Source organism: Saccopteryx bilineata, chromosome 7 (assembly GCF_036850765.1).
Source record: "Saccopteryx bilineata isolate mSacBil1 chromosome 7, mSacBil1_pri_phased_curated, whole genome shotgun sequence".
NCBI lineage: Eukaryota > Metazoa > Chordata > Mammalia > Chiroptera > Emballonuridae > Saccopteryx > Saccopteryx bilineata.
Window position 1 is genome coordinate 76,715,930 of NC_089496.1, and position 17,716 is coordinate 76,733,645.

Here is a 17,716-nt window from a genome sequence, read left to right on the forward strand (position 1 = left end):
GATGACTGTTATTCCCAGGATGCTGGGAAGAACACCGCGTCCGGGGTGAGGGTGGGAATTGGAGGGGTTAGATGCCCAGTGTGACATCCCGCGTACCTCAAGATGGGCCTGAGTCAGGACTTCCAAGTTTCTGCTGAAGAATCCCAAGGCTTCCCTTAGGGAGCAGCAGCTGGAGGCAGACCCCAGGGGGTGAGACGAGCGCAGCACCTTGGCCCCCACAGCCTGGTCTCCAGCAGGGTGGAGAGGAACAGCCTGTGTCCCCACTGCTCAGGGCCTCCCTTGGCTGAAGTAAGCCTGGCCACGAGCTGCAGGGCCAAGGCCCACAATGGGGCCAGGAAGGCCAGGGGGTTGCTTTTGCCAGGGTGAGCCTGTGTCCCAGCTGGGTAAAGTCGACCTCCCCACCCCCAGCCCTTAGGTGTCCCTGGGACGGGAGGCTCCTGTCTGGGGTATGGAAGTGGGTGGCCCACCAGCACCTGTGTCTGAGAAGTAGGCCTCTCCTAGGTGCATTTCCTTGGGAGTTTTATTTAAGTGGAGCCTGGCACCTGAGTACTCCATGGGCAACCCCTGCGGTGGGGAGGACCTGCACTGTGCTCTCTTACTCTCTCGGGGCCACCGGGCTGCTGCGAGGACTGCCCGCCTGCCATTGGACTGCCCGGCTCCGAGGCCCAGTGCCTGCCTGCAGCCGCTCCCGTCCCCACCCTGGGCCCTGGGGAGCGCTGGCCCAGGCTGCCCTCTGCAGGGCCATTCTTCCCCGGCCCCTCCTCCCTTCCGTTTCCGTGGCTGTGTGGTTGGGGCTGGGCAGGGGGGCCCTCACGGGCTTGGGGGCTGCCGCCCGCCCCTTCCCCTCAGTGGCCCGCCCAGGGCCTGAGCCAACTGAAACCGCGGGAGGAGGAAGCACCGAATCAGGAACTGGCCAGTTGGCTGGGCCTAAGTCGGTCCTCTGCCTGCAGCCCCTGGAGCAGCTGCTTGAACCGTGAGTTGTAACTCCTGCCAAGGCCCAGGAGGCAGAGGGCGGTGGGTGGTGAGCAGGCCCAGGGTCTGGGGGCTGGCAGGCGGACACAGAGCAGGACTAGGTGGGGCAGGGGTGGCCGCAGGAGCCTGGCCCAGGCTGTGGCCGCCTGGGCACTGACCGGAGCAGGTTTGGTCCTGCCAAGGGCCTTGGGTGCATGTACCCCCCTGTGATGGGTGCTGGGTGCTGGGTGGAAGGGTCCAGGAAGGAGACCCCTGGTGGTTCTGTTCCAGGACTGGGAAGGGGATCCCTGACTCCAGATCTCTCCCTGGGACACAGGGAACGAGGGCCAATCCCAGGCCATGTGGTGTTTTTTTACCTGTGGCTGCATTTCAGCAGGATGGTCCCCCACCTCCTACCCATCTGCAGCTTCTCTCAGTCCTCAGCCCGCTAACCTCCCTACTCTGCTCCAGCAGCTGCCTCCCCCTCTGGTGGCCTCTTTCGTCTCTGTCACTATGGGCTTCTCTTCAGAGCTGTGCAGCCCCCAGGGCCACGGGGTGGTGCAGCAAATGCAGGAGGCAGAGCTCCGTCTGCTGGAGGGCATGAGGAAGTGGATGGCCCAGCGGGTCAAGAGTGACCGGGAATACGCAGGGCTGCTGCACCACATGTCCCTGCAGGACAGTAGCGCCCAGAGTCGGAGCAACCCCGACAGCCTCATCAGCCAGGTGGGTGGGGCTCAGGGATGCCTTAGGCCTCCTCACCCCCTTCCCATGCTCACCCCAGCAATTCCCGTGGGTTCCAGGGATATCTGCCTGTCCCTTCCTTTCCCAAAGCCCCCAGGGAGGGTTAAAGATCGGGCAGGCCCAGGTTTCGGAAGCCACTGTCCCCTTGCCCTGTCTCACTCCTCTCTGTGCTGCAGTCCTGGGCAGAGATCGTGAGCCAGACGGAGGGCCTGAGCCGGTTGCTGAGGCAGCATGCAGAAGATCTGAACTCCGGGCCCCTGAGCAAGCTGAGCCTGCTCATCGGGGTACGGCAGCAGCTGCGCAAGACCTACAGCGAGCAGTGGCAGCAGCTGCAGCAGGAGCTCACCAAGGTGGGTGGGTGTCCTGGAGCCTCACCTGGTCATGTCTACCTCATTTTGAGCTAACAAGGCTGGTTTTGCGCAAGAGCAGCTGGATTCACAGGGAAGTCCTGACCGCAGGCCTGCCCCCAGGGTCTGTTCCCTGCAGCTTCCTTTCCCGCCTTACTTGCTCGCTTGTCTTGAACTGGCCAATAGCAGGGCCTCCCCATGCATTTTCTGTCACCCTACTATGTGCCTGGGCAAGGATGAGTGGTCCGGCCATTGCCCAGGGAGCACAAGATCTCGGGCTCGTCCCCTGAGAGGACCAACTGGCTCTGAGGGCTAAGAGACAGTGAGAGGAATGTGGGCTAGTCTGTCTGCCCTTGGCCAAGGTGGGCTCCTGCAGGGCCCCAGAGACACCACCGGCAGCCGTATGGGCCCGCCAGGTAGGTTACAGACTGGAGCTGTGAAGTCGGCCTGCCTGCTTTTGAATCCTGCCCAGGTCCTGGGTCTACAAGGCTGTGTGATTGGAGCTATTTATCTGGGTGCTTCAGCCTTTTAATTCAGGGGTTTTCAACTGGTGTGTCATAAGAATTTAAAAAACATGCAATTCCCGACTATTTAGTCAGAGACACTGACTTCTCTTCCCTTAAATTGTCAAATTAAAAAATGTCAACAGCCAACACTACATTAGCCATTTAGTGCGAACGCCTTGCCTTGAACCACAAATATATAGGTCACATCTTATTGGTCATGTCACATACTAAGGTTTTGTCTGATTGCTTAATTCTTGGATTATCTTTTTTTTTTTTTTTTTTTAAGAGAGAGGGATAGATAGGGACAGGAACAGAGAGAGATGAGAAGCATCAATCATTAGTTTTTCGTTGCAATGCCTTAGTTGTTCATTGATTGCTTTCTCATATGTGCCTTGACTGTGGGGCTACAGCAGACCGAGTAACCCCTTTCTCTAGCCAGAGACCTTGGGTCCAAGCTGGTGAGCTTTGCTCAGACCAGATGAGCCCGCGCTCAAGCTGGTGACCTCAGGGTCTCAAACCTGGGTCCTCCACATCCCAGTCTGACGCTCTATTCACTGCACCACCGCCTGGTCAGGCTGATTGCTTAATTCTTTGTACCAGATATCCTCATCTATAAGTATAGGCACCTGATTTTTTAAAAAGTCACTTTGTGCCTGACCAGGTGGTGGCGCAGTGGATAGAGCGTCGGACTGGGATGCGGAAGGACCCAGGTTCGAGACCCCGAGGTCGCCAGCTTAAGCACGGGCTCATCTGGCTTGAGCAAAAAGCTCACCAGCTTGGACCCAAGGTCGCTGGATCTAGCAAGGGGTTACTCGGTCTGCTGAAGGCCCGCGGTCAAGGCACATATGAGAAAGCAATCAATGAACAACTAAGGTGTCGCAACGCACAACGAAAAACTGATGATTGATGCTTCTCATCTCTCTCCGTTCCTGTCTGTCTGTCCCTGTCTATCTCTGCCTCTGTAAAAAAAAAAAAAAAAAAAAAAAAGTCACTTTGGAGAAAAAGGGTAGATAAATACTATTATCATTTTTGTGTGTGTTTATCAAACTTATACCTATTTTTTTTAGTCAGATTGGCAAAAATATATTTTTTGGTATGCTGCAGAATTTTAGTAATTAGTTTACGTGTGCCATGAGATGAAAATGGTTGAAAACCTGTTTTAACTCAATGTGCTGGTCAGCCTCCTGCATCACCCCCTTCCATCAGCACAACACCCAGCCTTGCCATGGGCCCACAGTGACCCCCAGTGGCCAGTGTCTACCCACTCCTCTCTCTCCCAAGAAGCTTATCTGAATAACTGGGTGACCCTGTTGTTATAGGCACTGGCACTGGCACAGGGCCACACCCACTTGTTCTCATATTACTTATGGTTTCTATAAAGCTACAATGGCAGAGCTGAGTAATTGCAGCAGACAGTATGGCTGATATGCCTAAAATGTTTACCAGCTGGCCTTTTGAAGGAAAATGCTCACCTAGCCTATACATTTAGCTCAGTCACAGAGGAGCGGGATGGAACTGGCCCAAAGTATCCCAGGACCTACACAAGGCTATTGAGATAAAAATTCTGTTCTTGACCATCTGTTGATCCTGCCTCATTTACAGGACTCACTACAGAATGAAAATGCGAGGCCCTTGTCAGAGAAGTCTTGGTAGCTACCTGGTCTACTCTCTTCTCTGCCTCCTCCAGGGGCTTGTCCTTAACTCAGTTCCTCTGGCCCTCGCCTCAGCAGCAGAGGTCATGCCCTGGAGGCCCTTCCTGGATAGTGGACTTGGATCTGCTGCCCTGGGATCCTGCTGACCCACACTGCCTCTTCTCTCTTCCCAGACCCACAGCCAGGACATTGAGAAGCTGAAGAGCCAGTACCGAGCCCTGGCACGGGACAGCGCCCAGGCTAGGCGCAAATACCAGGAGGCCAGCAAAGGTGTGTGGCTGCCCTCTGACCTGTCCGCAGGTGCCCAGGGAGTGGGTTCTGCCCGGGCCTCTGTGATGTCACCCATACCCCCTTCCCTTCACCTGGCAGACAAGGACCGCGACAAGGCCAAGGACAAGTACGTGCGCAGCCTGTGGAAGCTCTTTGCTCACCATAACCGCTACGTGCTCGGTGTGCAGGCCGCGCAGCTGCACCACCAGCACCACCACCAGCTCATGCTGCCCGGCCTGCTGCAGTCACTCCAGGACCTGCACCAGGAGATGGCGTGCATCCTGTGAGCCCACAGTCCCACCCCGCCCTGTCACAGCCCCATCACTCTGCTGCCACCGTGCCCAGAGGCAGGGTCCAGAAAATTCCTGTGAAAATGATGGTTGTGGAATCAGGACAACAAGCCCTGGGCTGTGGATTGAAGCCAATTTATATCTAAGTGGGCCCTGGCTGGTTGGCTCAGTGGTAGAGAGTCAGCCCTGTGTGTGGAAATCCCAGGTTTGATTCCTGGTCAGGGCACACGGGAGAAGTGTCATCTGCTTCTCCTCTCTCCCCTTCTTCTCTCTCTTTTTCTCTTCTCCTCCTGCAGCCATGGCTCAATCAGAGCAAGTTGGCCCCTGGCACTGAGGATGGCTCCATGGCCTCTGCCTCAGGTGCAAAGAAGAGCTCTGTTGCTGAGCAACAGAGCAACAGCCCCAGATGGGCAGAGCATTACCCCCTAGTGGGCTTGCTGGGTGGATCCTGAGGCATATGTGAGAGTCTGTCTCTTTCCCCCCTCCTCTCACTGAATAGGAAAAAAAGAAAAAGTATATATAAGGTCTACCAGAAAGTTCTGTCCATTTTTGTAATAAAACAATATACAAATTTTTCTTACCATCAATAAACTTTATTAAATAATATAATTGCCATTATTATTAATGATTTCTTGCCAGTGTGAGGGCAATTTGTATATCCCATTTTTTTGTTTGTTTGTTTGTTTGTTTGTTTTGCATTTTTCTGAAGCTGGAAACAGGGAGAGTCAGACAGACTCCCGCATGCGCCTGACCGGGATCCACCCGGCACGCCCACCATGGGGCGATGCTCTGCCCATCCTGGGCGTCGCCATGTTGCGACCAGAGCCACTCTAGCGCCTGGGGCAGAGGCCAAGGAGCCATCCCCAGCGCGCCTGGGCTATCTTTTGCTCCAATGGAGCCTTGGCTGCGGGAGGGGAAGAGAGAGACAGAGAGGAAGGCGCGGCGGAGGGGTGGAGAAGCAAATGGGCGCTTCTCCTGTGTGCCCTGGCCGGGAATCGAACCCGGGTCCTCCGCACGCTAGGCCGATGCTCTACCGCTGAGCCAACCGGCCAGGGCTTGTATATCCCATTTTTGAAAAATGTTTTATCTTTTGATGCGAAAAATTGAACCAGTGCTTGTTTGATATCTTATTCATTTTTGAATTTTTTGCCCTTCAAAAAATTTTGTAAGGACAAAAACAAGTGATAGTTGGAGGATGCTAAGTCCGGGGAATATGGTGGATGCGACAGACATGCTTCTGTAGCATTTCTTCCTTGTTGAAATTCGTAAAAATTACAGTGGCGTAAATGAACTTTATCAGTAGCCATGGGTACACTATCGCTTCACGCATAAGACTAACGTGAATCAACTTTGTTTTAGTTAATTTGCTACGTCAGTATGTATACATTAAGTGATAAAAATAGAGAGGCACACATGCGCCAAATAAACATGTGCTTACGTGTCGAAACTTGTGATAGAAACGGACAGAACTTTCCGGTAGACCTTATATATATAATATTTCAGTTACATTAATCTAGGGCCCCTTCTTGCAGGATTTTACTATATTTATTAAATACTGTTCTAGGCTCTGGGATACAGCAGAGAAAAGCACAGATAAAAATATCTGTCTTCTAAGATTGTTCATGCCAGGAAAGACAGAAAAGGAAATCAATAAGTAAAATAAGCCCTGGCCAGATCTCTCAGTCGATTAGAGCATTGTCCTGATGAGCAGAGGTTGCTGGTTCGATCCCTGGTCAAGGCACATACAGGAACAGATCGATGTTTCTCTCTCTCTCTCTCTCTTTCTCTTCTTCTCTCTCTAAAATTAATAAATACAATAAATAAAAATAAGTAAAATTAAAAGCATTTTAGAAGTGCCTCAAGTGGATAGAGCATTGGCCTGGGACGCTGAGGACCCAGGTTCAAAATCCTGAGGTCTCCAGCTTGAGTGTAGGATCATAAATATGACCCCATGGTCACTGGGTTGAGTCAGGGGTCACTGGCTCCCCCAGTCAAGGCACACATGAGAAAGCATGAACAACTGAGGTGCTGCAACTAGAAGTTGATGCTTCTCTCTTCCTTCGTGTCTCTCTATCCCTGTGTGTGTCCCCCACCCTCGCTCTCAAAAAAAGAAAAGAAAAAAGGAAAAAAGGCATGTTAGAGGCCATAAGTGCTATGGAGAAAACTAAAACAAGAAAGATGTATTGGGAGGCAGCCTTAAACAGAGTGGTCCCAAAAAGCCTCATAGGTACAGACAGGAGTGAACCAGCGGATATTGGGAGGAAGGCTATTCCAGAAAGAGGGGAAAGCAGGTGCAAAGGCCCTGAGGTGGGAGATGGGAGCATTCCTAAAGTCAGGGAAAAGCAAGAGGGTCGGTGTAGCCTGTAGAGAGTCAGGAAGGGCTGAGTTCCATGAAGCTAAAGGAGTCCAGACTTGGGGGCTGCTGGATTAGAGGGGGCCTAGCAGGCCATTGTAAGGACTAGACCTCAGGGGTCAAGGACAAGAGCATGGAGGATCAGACAGGAGGCTACAGCAATAACCCAGACCACAGCCCATGACAGCTTAGAGCCATGGAAGAGAGAAGTGGTCAGTCTTGGATGCATTTTGAAAATGGATCCAGCAGGATTTCCTCGGAGTGGAAGTGGGGTGTGAAGTAGAGGAGTCGAGAATGATTCTGAGAATTTGGCCCGTAGCCTCTGGAAGATGCAGGTGCCATTAACTTATGTGGAAAAGGCTATGGGAGAACCAGGCTCAGAGGAAGAGAAAAGGAATTCATTTTACAACAAGTGCAGTTGGTGCCTAACTGGGTGTTTTGAGTGCATAGACAAATACTTGAGACTGGGGCTCTGGGAGGCGCCGGGACTGAAGGCATCGATGTGGGCGTCAGAGCTCTTGATGGCTTCTGCACGTGTTGGCCGGCTGCCCAGGGCAGGCGTGACTGTAACTCAGGTTAGCCAGCTCTTCGTGTATAATGAACGCCACACACACACTGGGCTCTCATTACAACTCCCAGAACCCCCACTACATGTAACAGGAGAGATGGTCAGTCATTTGCCTGTGGTCATTTGCCTGGTAAATGATGAGATGGGGACTCAACCCCACAGCTGACTCCCAACCCAGAGTGAGGGGCCCCAGGCTTCCCAGCCATGCCCAGGCCTAAGGCCCTGCTGACCAGGGGTCCCATCTGGGGGTAGGAAGGAGATCCTGCAGGAATACCTGGAGATTAGCAGCCTGGTGCAGGACGAGGTGGTGGCCATTCACCAGGAGATGGCTGCAGCCGCTGCCCGCATCCAGCCCGAGGCCGAGTACCAGGGCTTCCTGCGACAGTATGGGTAAGCCCCTCCTTGCCCCTGCCAGGCACGAGAGCGGCTGGCCTCTTCCCTGACAAGACGCTGTCCCCCCGCAGGTCCGCACCTGATGTCCCGCCCTGCGTCACCTTTGATGAGTCGCTGCTCGAGGAGGGTGAAGCCCTGGAGCCTGGGGAGCTGCAGCTGAACGAGCTGACGGTGGAGAGTGTGCAGCACACGTGGGTGTCGTGGGCGGGGTGGGGTGGGGTGGGCACTGTCCACACACAGCTGGAGCCAGCTAGCCTGCCTCTGCAGGGCGCACCCGAGGGCTGGCTCTAACGCTGCCCTTCCTTCTGGCCCAGGCTCACCTCGGTGACAGATGAGCTGGCAGGGGCCACCCAGGCAGTGTTCAGCCGGCAGGAGGTGGTCACTCGGCTGCAGCGTGAGCTCCGGAATGAGGAGCAGAACATCCACCCCCGGCAGCGGTGAGTGGTCCCACCTCCAGGAGCCTCCCCGGGGCCCCCCTCACCTGCTGGGCCCTCTCTGTCCCCCTCACCTGCTGGGCCCTCTCTGTCTCCCTCACCTGCGCTGGGCCCTCTCTGCCCCCCTCACCTGCGCTGGGCCCTCTCTGCCCCCCTCACCTGCGCTGGGCCCTCTCTGTCCCCCCTCACCTGTGCTGGGCCCTCTCTGCCCCCCTCACCTGCGCTGGGCCCTCTCTGCCCCCCTCACCTGCGCTGGGCCCTCTCTGCCCCCCCTCACCTGCGCTGGGCCCTCTCTGCCCCCCCTCACCTGCGCTGGGCCCTCTCTGTCCCCCTCACCTGCGCTGGGCCCTCTCTGTCCCCCCTCACCTGTGCTGGGCCCTCTCTGCCCCCCTCACCTGCGCTGGGCCCTCTCTGTCCCCCTCACCTGCTGGGCCCTCTCTGTCCCCCTCACCTGCTGGGCCCTCTCTGCCCCCCTCACCTGCGCTGGGCCCTCTCTGCCCCCCTCACCTGCGCTGGGCCCTCTCTGCCCCCCTCACCTGCGCTGGGCCCTCTCTGCCCCCCCTCACCTGCGCTGGGCCCTCTCTGTCCCCCATCACCTGCGCTGGGCCCTCTCTGCCCCCCCGTCACCTGCGCTGGGCCCTCTCTGCCCCCCCTCACCTGCGCTGGGCCCTCTCTGTCCCCCGTCACCTGCGCTGGGCCCTCTCTGCCCCCCCGTCACCTGCGCTGGGCCCTCTCTGTCCCCCGTCACCTGCGCTGGGCCCTCTCTGCCCCCCTCACCTGCGCTGGGCCCTCTCTGCCCCCCTCACCTGCGCTGGGCCCTCTCTGCCCCCCCTCGCCTGCGCTGGGCCCTCTCTGCCCCCCTCACCTGCGCTGGGCCCTCTCTGCCCCCCTCACCTGCGCTGGGCCCTCCTGCCCCCCCTCACCTGCGCTGGGCCCTCTCTGCCCCCTTCACCTGTGCTGGGCCCTCTCTGCCCCCCTCACCTGCGCTGGGCCCTCTCTGCCCCCCTCACCTGCGTGCTTGCAGGGTTTACCTGCTGAGCAAGAGACAGGTGTTGCAGGAGGAGGTGCAGGGGCTGCAGGTGGCGCTGTGCAGCCAGGCCAAGCTGCAGGCCCAGCAGGAGCTGCTGCAGGCCAAGCTGGAGTGGCTGGGCTCCGGAGAGCCCCCGCCAGTGCCGCTCCTGCAGGAGGACCGCCACTCCACACACTCCACGTCGTCCTCAGTGAGTGCCCCACCGCCCGCTGCTGCTACCCTGCCGCAGGCCCAGGCCACGCTCCTCATTTTTGCCCTCCCCCTCCCCAAGCCTGGCCACCCGCTGACGTCTGTCCCTGGCCTCAGGAGCAGGAGCGGGAAGGGGGAAGGACGCCCACCCTGGAGATCCTTAAGAGCCACATCTCAGGAATCTTTCGCCCCAAGTTCTCGGTGAGTGGAGCCCAGCCGGCCCACACCTCTGCCCATTCTCCAAAGGGTAGGCCAGTCCAGAGGGCTCACAGGTGTCCTCCCACCATGGGGTCCAGGTGGTCATTGGGTTGTCCTCGTAGAGAAAAAACTCCTCCTAGGCTGCTTCTATTGGGCGTCCAGGCACAGATGGCCCCAGGTCCTGTCACCCCCAGGTCCTTTTCCTCTGCCGCATGTGCTGGAGGAAGCTACAGCCTTGGTTACCCCACAGCTCTTCCTGCTCTGAGAGCCGCTGGGGAGCTGTGGCCTGGTGTACAAGGCAAAGCTTGGTTTGGGACCAGCCAGCGGGCTTCCTGTCCCAGCTCTGCCTGGAGTGAACCTGCTTTGTGGCCTGCCCTGGGGGCCTGCGGATGGCTCCCCCACCCCTCGGGTGGTTTGGGAGGACTCAGGGGCATGTGAGACAGAGACCCCACTGACCTCCAGCTGGCCTGGCGGCCTCTCCTGACAAGCTGGCTGAATGACCCTGCCTCGCTCCACCCCCGCCCCTCCCCAGCTCCCCCCACCCCTGCAGCTGGTTCCTGAGGTACAGAAGCCCCTGCATGAGCAGCTGTGGTACCACGGGGCCATCCCCCGGGCAGAGGTGGCTGAGCTGCTGACCCAGCCCGGGGACTTCCTGGTGCGGGAGAGCCAGGGCAAGCAGGAGTCTGTGCTGTCGGTGCTGTGGGACGGCCAGCCCCGGCACTTCATCATCCAGTCTGTGGACGTGAGTGGGGCCCGGCCCCCGGCCCTCCCCGTAGCCAGGACAGTGACCCTGTGAGGGGAGGAGGGACACCTCCTCCCTGGCAGAGCTGCCCGAGCCACAGAGAGCACCCAGGTCCTGAAACAAAACAGGCCGGAGCCTTCAGTGCAGCTTCTCCCCTAAGGAGGGTGCAGGCATGTTGGGTGCCATCGGCTCATGTCTCCCTGCAGTGTCCCTGCGCTCGCCCCAGGCAGGCCCTTTCTCCCTGCTACCCTCCCCCACTTCTCCCAGGGCCCAGCCCCCTCAGCTGTGGAGGCCGCTGACCCAGGCCCCTCTGCCCTGCAGAACCTGTACCGACTGGAAGGTGACGGCTTTCCCAGCATTCCCTTGCTCATCGACCACCTGCTGCGCTCCCAACAACCCCTCACCAAGAAGAGTGGTATTGTCCTGAACAGGGCTGTGCCCAAGGTGAGCCTGCACCCTGCCAGCACCGCCTACCCCACCCGTGGCAGGCCTTGGGGAGTATGGGTTCAGGCCCCCAGAATCTGGGTCCCCAGTATATGGTCCACGTGCAGAGTCAGCCACCTGCTAGGTTTGGAATGTCAAGGCCACTCACTCCCATTCCACAGGCTGCACTCGCCCAGTTAGAGGCCCCTGTGTGGTCCCCGAAGTCATCTGAGTATAATCCTGATGCAGTCCAACTCCCACTATATAACAAGCTGAGGCACCGAGAGATGAAAGCTATAGCCTTGGTGGCGGATGTTTGGTCCTTCCCGGGGCCCAGCACACCTTCCCCTCACTGACCTCAACCCTACCCCCCTTCCCCAGGACAAGTGGGCGCTGAACCACGAGGACCTGGTATTGGGTGAGCAGATTGGGCGGGTGAGTTGAGTGCCTGGTCAGCCTCCTGGCTGCCTGTGTTCTTCCTCACTCAGCAATGCTTCCTTCCAGCCCACCCCCGAGGCCAACCGAGGTCCGCCTCAGAGAGCTCTTCTGCCTCCCCACCTCGGTCTGACTCCCAGCTACACGCGACTCCCCTCCCACCACCACCAAATAGCATCCTGCAGGAAAAGGGAAAAGCCCCTGCCGCTGGCACTACACCCACCCCACAGGGCTCCCGCCTCCCCAGGGGGCTCGCTGGGAGAGGGGCGGCACGCCCTGTTCATGTGAGCTATAAAATAACTGCTTAGGCCCTGGCCGGTTGGCTCAGTGGTAGAGCGTCGGCCTGGCGTGCGGGGGACCCGGGTTCGATTCCTGGCCAGGGCACACAGGAGAAGCGCCCATTTGCTTCTCCACCCCTCCCCCTCTCCTTCCTCTCTGTCTCTCTCTTCCCCTCCCGCAGCCGAGGCTCCATTGGAGCAAGGATGGCCCGGGCGCTGGGGATGGCTCCTTGGCCTCTGCCCCAGGTGCTAGAGTGGCTCTGGTCGCAGCAGAGCGATGCCCCGGAGGGGCAGAGCATCGCCCCCTGGTGGGCAGAGCGTCGCCCCTGGTGGGCGTGCCAGGTGGATCCCGGTCGGGCACATGCGGGAGTCTGTCTGACTGTCTCTCCCCGTTTCCAGCTTCGGAAAAATACAAAAAAAATAAAATAAAATAACTGCTTAGGGGACTTTCTGTAGGAAGTCGATTTCCTAAAAATCACAAAGCTTTTCAACCCAAGGGAAACTGACTTTCGGATTGTCCATCTCACTTGTCTTAGTGAACGTGGCAAGTCAGAAGTGACATTCCGTCTGTCCCTCATGTACTCACTCCGTTCCCCAACCAGGGGGTAAACTAGAAAGCCGGGTGGGGACAAGGAGGGTTGTCCCCTGAGACAAGAGGACTGTGGTCCAGGGAGGATGGGTAGGAACCCAGAACTGTTTCAGGGGAACTTCGGTGAAGTATTCAGCGGGCGCCTGCGCGTGGACAACACCCCGGTCGCAGTGAAATCCTGTCGTGAGACGCTCCCACCTGACCTCAAGGCCAAGTTTCTTCAGGAAGCAAGGTAGGTGATGAAATGGTCACAGAATGGCCCAGACAGGGACTTCCTCTGTGCACGGCACGAGCACAGTGCTTGCCTTCTGTGGTGTAACGGATTCCTCCCTGACCCCCTACCGGGGCAGAGGAGTCTAGGCACAGTGACCAGCCCGAAGCCACATGTCCTCCTGGCCTCAAAGGCCAACCTCACCTCTTCTGCTGTCCTTCTCCATCCTCCCTCGGGTTCTGCGGGGGTCCCCGGGGCCCCTGGGCTGGAGAGGGATGTACAGGCCCCCCGAGACGGGAGCCTAAGCAGCAGCGCCACCCAGGATCCTGAAGCAGTACAGTCACCCCAACATCGTACGTCTCATTGGCGTCTGCACCCAGAAGCAGCCCATCTACATCGTCATGGAGCTCGTGCAGGGTGAGGGCTGCTCTCCAGGGCTGGGGACCTCAGCCAGGCTGGGTAGACCCATGCAGGAGGCTCAGCAAGGCTTTCCCCTGCCCACCCCCAGGGGGCGACTTCCTGACCTTCCTTCGGACTGAGGGGGCTCGCCTGCGAATGAAGACTCTACTGCAGATGGTGGGGGACGCTGCTGCGGGCATGGAGTACCTGGAGAGCAAGTGCTGCATCCACCGGTGAGCCAGGGGCCCCTGGGGCAGCCCAGGCCTGTAACTGCACCCGGGCCGAGCGGTGCCATCCCCCCACGGTCCTGCCCTGCAGGCCCAGCTCAGGTGCTGGGCGGAGGCTCTCCCCACGGACCCTGAGCCCCCACAGGGAACAGCCTTTCTTCATGGGCCAGGCAGTGACAGGGGCTGCATGGACCATGGCTGAGTGAGCCCCTTGCCTGCTTTACCAGGGACCTGGCTGCTCGGAATTGCCTGGTCACGGAGAAGAATGTCCTGAAGATCAGTGACTTTGGGATGTCCCGGGAGGAAGAGGATGGGATCTACGCTGCCTCGGGGGGCCTCCGACAAGTCCCTGTGAAGTGGACCGCGCCCGAGGCTCTTAACTATGGTAAGCTAATGACGTTCAGGCCTCAAGTGCTAACCTGGGCCTTGTCCGCTTTGGGCTGTGAGCCCAAGGCTGGGCGCACGGCGCTCTGACCGTGGACGTGGGTGGCCCTCATGCCTCCTGGCCTCCTGCAGGTCGCTATTCCTCCGAGAGCGATGTGTGGAGCTTCGGCATCTTGCTCTGGGAGACCTTCAGCCTAGGGGCCTCCCCCTACCCCAACCTCAGCAATCAGCAGACTCGGGAATTCATAGAAAAGGGTAAGGTGACCCCCTTTTCTGTGTGACAGCAGCTCAGAGCCAAGCTTTGGTCCCCATGTTGCAGAGCAACTCTTTCAGGTCCCCTCCCCTCCCAATCTCTCCCTGGGGCAGATGACAGTCAGTCCTGTAGCTGGCACTGAATGAGCACCTCTTGTGTGCCAGGCTGTCCATCACTTCAAGAGGTGGGGACCAATATGTCCCTTTTACAGAAGGTGAAACTGAGGCTTGCAGAGGTCATACAACTAGTGCACAGTGGGATTGCGCTTGGGACCCCTCCTGGGGCTCTTGGGGAGAAACAGTGGCTCCTTAAGAGCAGGGCAGCTTAAGCGGCTCCCCTTGCTCACAGTTTGCCCCCCGGGGCTGCGAGGGGCCCTCAGACTCCCTTCTCATGCCGGGGCACTGTGCCTGTCCTCACAGGAGGCCGCTTGCCCTGCCCTGAGCTGTGCCCCGATGCTGTGTTCAGGCTCATGGAACAGTGCTGGGCCTATGAGCCTGGGCAGCGGCCCAGGTTCAGCACCATCTACCAGGAGCTGCAGAGCATCCGAAAGCGGCATCGGTGAGGCAGGACCTGCTCCTCGAGCCAGCAGCCTCTGCCGGCAGGAGGCAAGATCGTACCCCTTTCCTAGCCCCAGTTCACAATGTGGGATGGCTCTTTACGGTTCGGACTCCAGCCATCAGCCTCCCCGCCATCGGTGGGGATGCAGCTCTGTGTCTACTGTGCATCCATGCCCCGGCCCGGGCCTCCTCTTCCAAACAGAAATAATAAACCACTTGTGCCCGTCAAGTGCTCCTGACATGTGTGCTCCTCTGGAGGGTAGATTTTAGGAGGAATAGAGTGCTACACTGTGGCCATGGGGAAGAAGGACAGGCAGTTTTCACAGGGCAGAACTGACATGGTTTGAGGGGCCTGTAAGGGTGTCAGTGTGACGTCTACGTCTGGAAGCCCAGATGGAAATGAAGCCGGGCACTTGAGGCCTGGACCAGGCTATAAATGTTAAGGAGTAGTGGGCACTATGGATGTGTACAACCATCACATGAGACTCGGGAGAGAGATGAGGGTCGGGGAAAGTCGAAGCTTCACTCAAAGGAGACTGGAGTAGCTGAAAAGAAAGAAGTTGCTTCTCAGGCCGTTTGTCTCACGTCCCCTTACTGAGCAGTGGGCTAGCAGAGTAGGGAGCTCCCACCTCCTCTCCTAAGCTCCCCTGAAATTTAGAAAGTCGTCTGAAACTTTCCCAGCAGCAACAGTGAAGGTCAAGGACGCAAGAAGTAGGAACAAAACTGAAATGCAGAAATGGGAAAGGTGTGGCGCCAAAGAACAAAGCAGAACTTTGAGGCAGAATAGCCGTCCTTCAGGAAAGTTTAGGAAATGGTTGACATCTATTTTCAAAGACATAAAAAGCCTATAACGCCTGACCAGGCGGTGGCGCAGTGGATAGAGCGTCAGACTGGGATGCAGAGGACCCTGGTTCGAGACCCCAAGGTTGCCAGCTTGAGCGCAGGCTCATCTGGTTTGAGCAAAAAGCCCACCAGCTTGAACCCAAGGTCGCTGGCTCCAGCAAGGGGCTACTTGGTCTGCTGAAGGCCCGCAGTCAAGGCACATATGAGAAAGCAATCAATGAACAACTAAGGTGTTGCAACGCGCAATGAAAAACTGATTGATGCTTCTCATCTCTCTCCATTCCTGTCTGTTTGTCCATGTCTATCCCTCTCTCTGACTCACTCTCTCTCTGTAAAATAAATAAAAATAAATAAATAAATAAATAAATAAAGCCTATAATTTCTTTAAACAAGTTAGAGTGATTAAATGGAAATATTAAGAAGTCAAATCATATCTGTTGGAAGTGGTAAAAAGCAGAACTGGAGAACTTCTGCTTTTGGGGAGGATGTGGCGGGTCTCTGCCAGCCACCACTCTCATGGCGACAAGTGGGAGGAAACAAGACGATAGTCATCATTTTTAAAGAGAATGGAGAGTTTGGGAAGAAATAAGAACCAAGTGAAATGATAGATGACTGTTTACTTTCCTGAGACATTTGCTGATTTGGGACTCCTCTCTCTTTTTTTTTATGTTGATTTTACTTATTTTTATTATTTTTATTTTTTTTACAGAGACAGAGAGAAAGTCAGAGAGAGGGATAGATAGGGACAGACAGACAGGAATGGAGAGAGATGAGAAGCATCAATCATCAGTTTTTCGTTATGACACCTTAGTTGTTCATTGATTGCTTTCTCATATGTGCCTTGACCATAGGGCTACAGCAGCCTGAGTAACCCCTTGCTCGAGCCAGCGACCTTGGGTCCACACTGGTGAGCTTTGCTCAAACCAGATGAGCCCGCGCACAAGCTGGTGACCTCAGGGTCTCGAACCTGGGTCCTCCATATCCCAGTCTGACGCTCTATCCACTGTGCCACCACCTGGTCAGGCCCTCTCTCTCTTTTTTAAAGATTTTATTTATTGCCCTGGCCAGTTTGCTCAGTAGATAGAATGCCATCCCAGGTTCGATTCCAGTTAGGGCACAGAAGAGAAGCAACTGTCTGCTTCTCTTCCTCTGCCTCTCCCCTTTCTCCACCTCTCTCTTCCCCTCTCGCAGCCAGTGGCTTGGTTGGTTCGAGCATCAGCCCCGAGCGTGGAGGATAGCTTGGTTGATTTGAGCCTTGGCCCCAGATAGGGGTTGTTGGGTGGATCCGGTTGAGGCACATGAGAGAGACTCTCTATCTCCCCTCCTCTCATTAAAAAAAAAAAAAAAAAAAAAGACTTGATTTTAGAGAGAGAGGAGAGAGAAAGAGTGGGGAGAGGGAAGCATCAACTCATAGTAGTTGCTTCTCCTATGTGCCTGGGTTTTGAACCTGCGACCTCAGCATTCCATGTCGATGCTATATCCACTGTGCCACCACAGGACAGACAATTTGGGATATCTCTAATGATTGGAATTGTCACAAATGGAGAGACTCTACGGAGGAAAGGAGAAATGAACCGTATCTGTGCTATGGATTGGGCACAAAAGGAGCCTAAAGTGCAAAGCCAGTGTTCTCCATGCAACACTTTGCTGAGTTCAGGGGCCATGCGGGCACCTGGGAAGGCGTCAGGCTAGGAAGACAAGTCCCACAGGTTGCAGTATTTGGTGGTGGTGAGGAGCCTGAAACAAATAACTGGTCTCTCCCTCAAGATATTGGCCAGATCTCGAACCTGTGTGGATTGGGAGGCTAAAGAGCTAACCCTGAAATCTCTGAAGAGCAAAATTTGAAGGGCTGAGAGAGACAGACTGCCCAGGCTTTCAACTCCAAGTCCAAGAGGGCCACTCCTAGGGGACAGGGACAATCCAGAGGAGGACTGAGATTTACCAGAACTATAATTCTGCCCCAACCCCTTTTTTTTTTTTTTTGTATTTTTCTGAAGCTGGAAACAGGGAGGCAGTCAGACAGACTCCCACATGCGCGGGACTGGGATCCACCCGGCACGCCCACCAGGGGGCGATGCTCCGCCCATCTGGGGCGTTGCTCTGCTGCAACCAGAGCCACTCTAGCACCTGAGGCAGAGGCCATAGAGCTATCCTCAGCGCCTGGGCCAACCTTGCTCCAATGGAGCCTTGGCTGCGGAAGGGGAAGAGAGAGACAGAGAGGAAAGAGAGGGGGAGGGGTGGAGAAGCAGATGGGTGCTTCTCCTGTGTGTCCTAGCCGGAATTGAACCCGGGACTCCTGCATGCCAGGCTGACACTCTACCCCTGAGCCAACCGGCCAAGGCCAATAGCAATCTGAAATTTTTTTTATACGCAATATGCAACATTCAAACAAAAATTACAAAATGTACAAAAAAGGGAGATGGGTCACACAAGAGAAAAAATAAACAATAGAA

The 17,716-nt window shown here is 56.5% G+C and overlaps 1 protein-coding gene across 5 annotated transcripts; it reads left to right on the forward strand.

Annotated features, from left to right (window-relative positions):
- Positions 1-831: 831 nt before the first annotated feature.
- On the forward strand, positions 832-14,649 carry FES (FES proto-oncogene, tyrosine kinase). 5 transcript variants are annotated; one of them, XM_066239526.1, is made up of 20 exons: positions 832-973; positions 1,423-1,674; positions 1,869-2,042; positions 4,371-4,467; positions 4,567-4,750; positions 7,931-8,068; positions 8,143-8,262; positions 8,386-8,508; positions 9,530-9,725; positions 9,842-9,925; positions 10,455-10,664; positions 10,986-11,108; positions 11,469-11,505; positions 11,592-11,806; positions 12,503-12,621; positions 12,923-13,017; positions 13,109-13,232; positions 13,454-13,611; positions 13,743-13,865; positions 14,283-14,649. In XM_066239526.1, exons 2-20 carry the CDS (start codon positions 1,465-1,467, stop codon positions 14,423-14,425), a joined length of 2,673 nt encoding a protein of 890 aa, XP_066095623.1. In that variant the 5' UTR covers positions 832-973; positions 1,423-1,464; the 3' UTR covers positions 14,426-14,649. The 5 variants fall into 5 exon arrangements, with proteins under 5 accessions (XP_066095623.1, XP_066095622.1, XP_066095625.1 ...); XM_066239525.1 differs by having other exon boundaries at positions 844-973; positions 1,426-1,674; XM_066239528.1 differs by lacking the exon at positions 11,592-11,806 and having other exon boundaries at positions 844-973; positions 1,426-1,674; positions 11,469-11,522.
- The last annotated feature ends 3,067 nt before the right edge of the window (positions 14,650-17,716 follow it).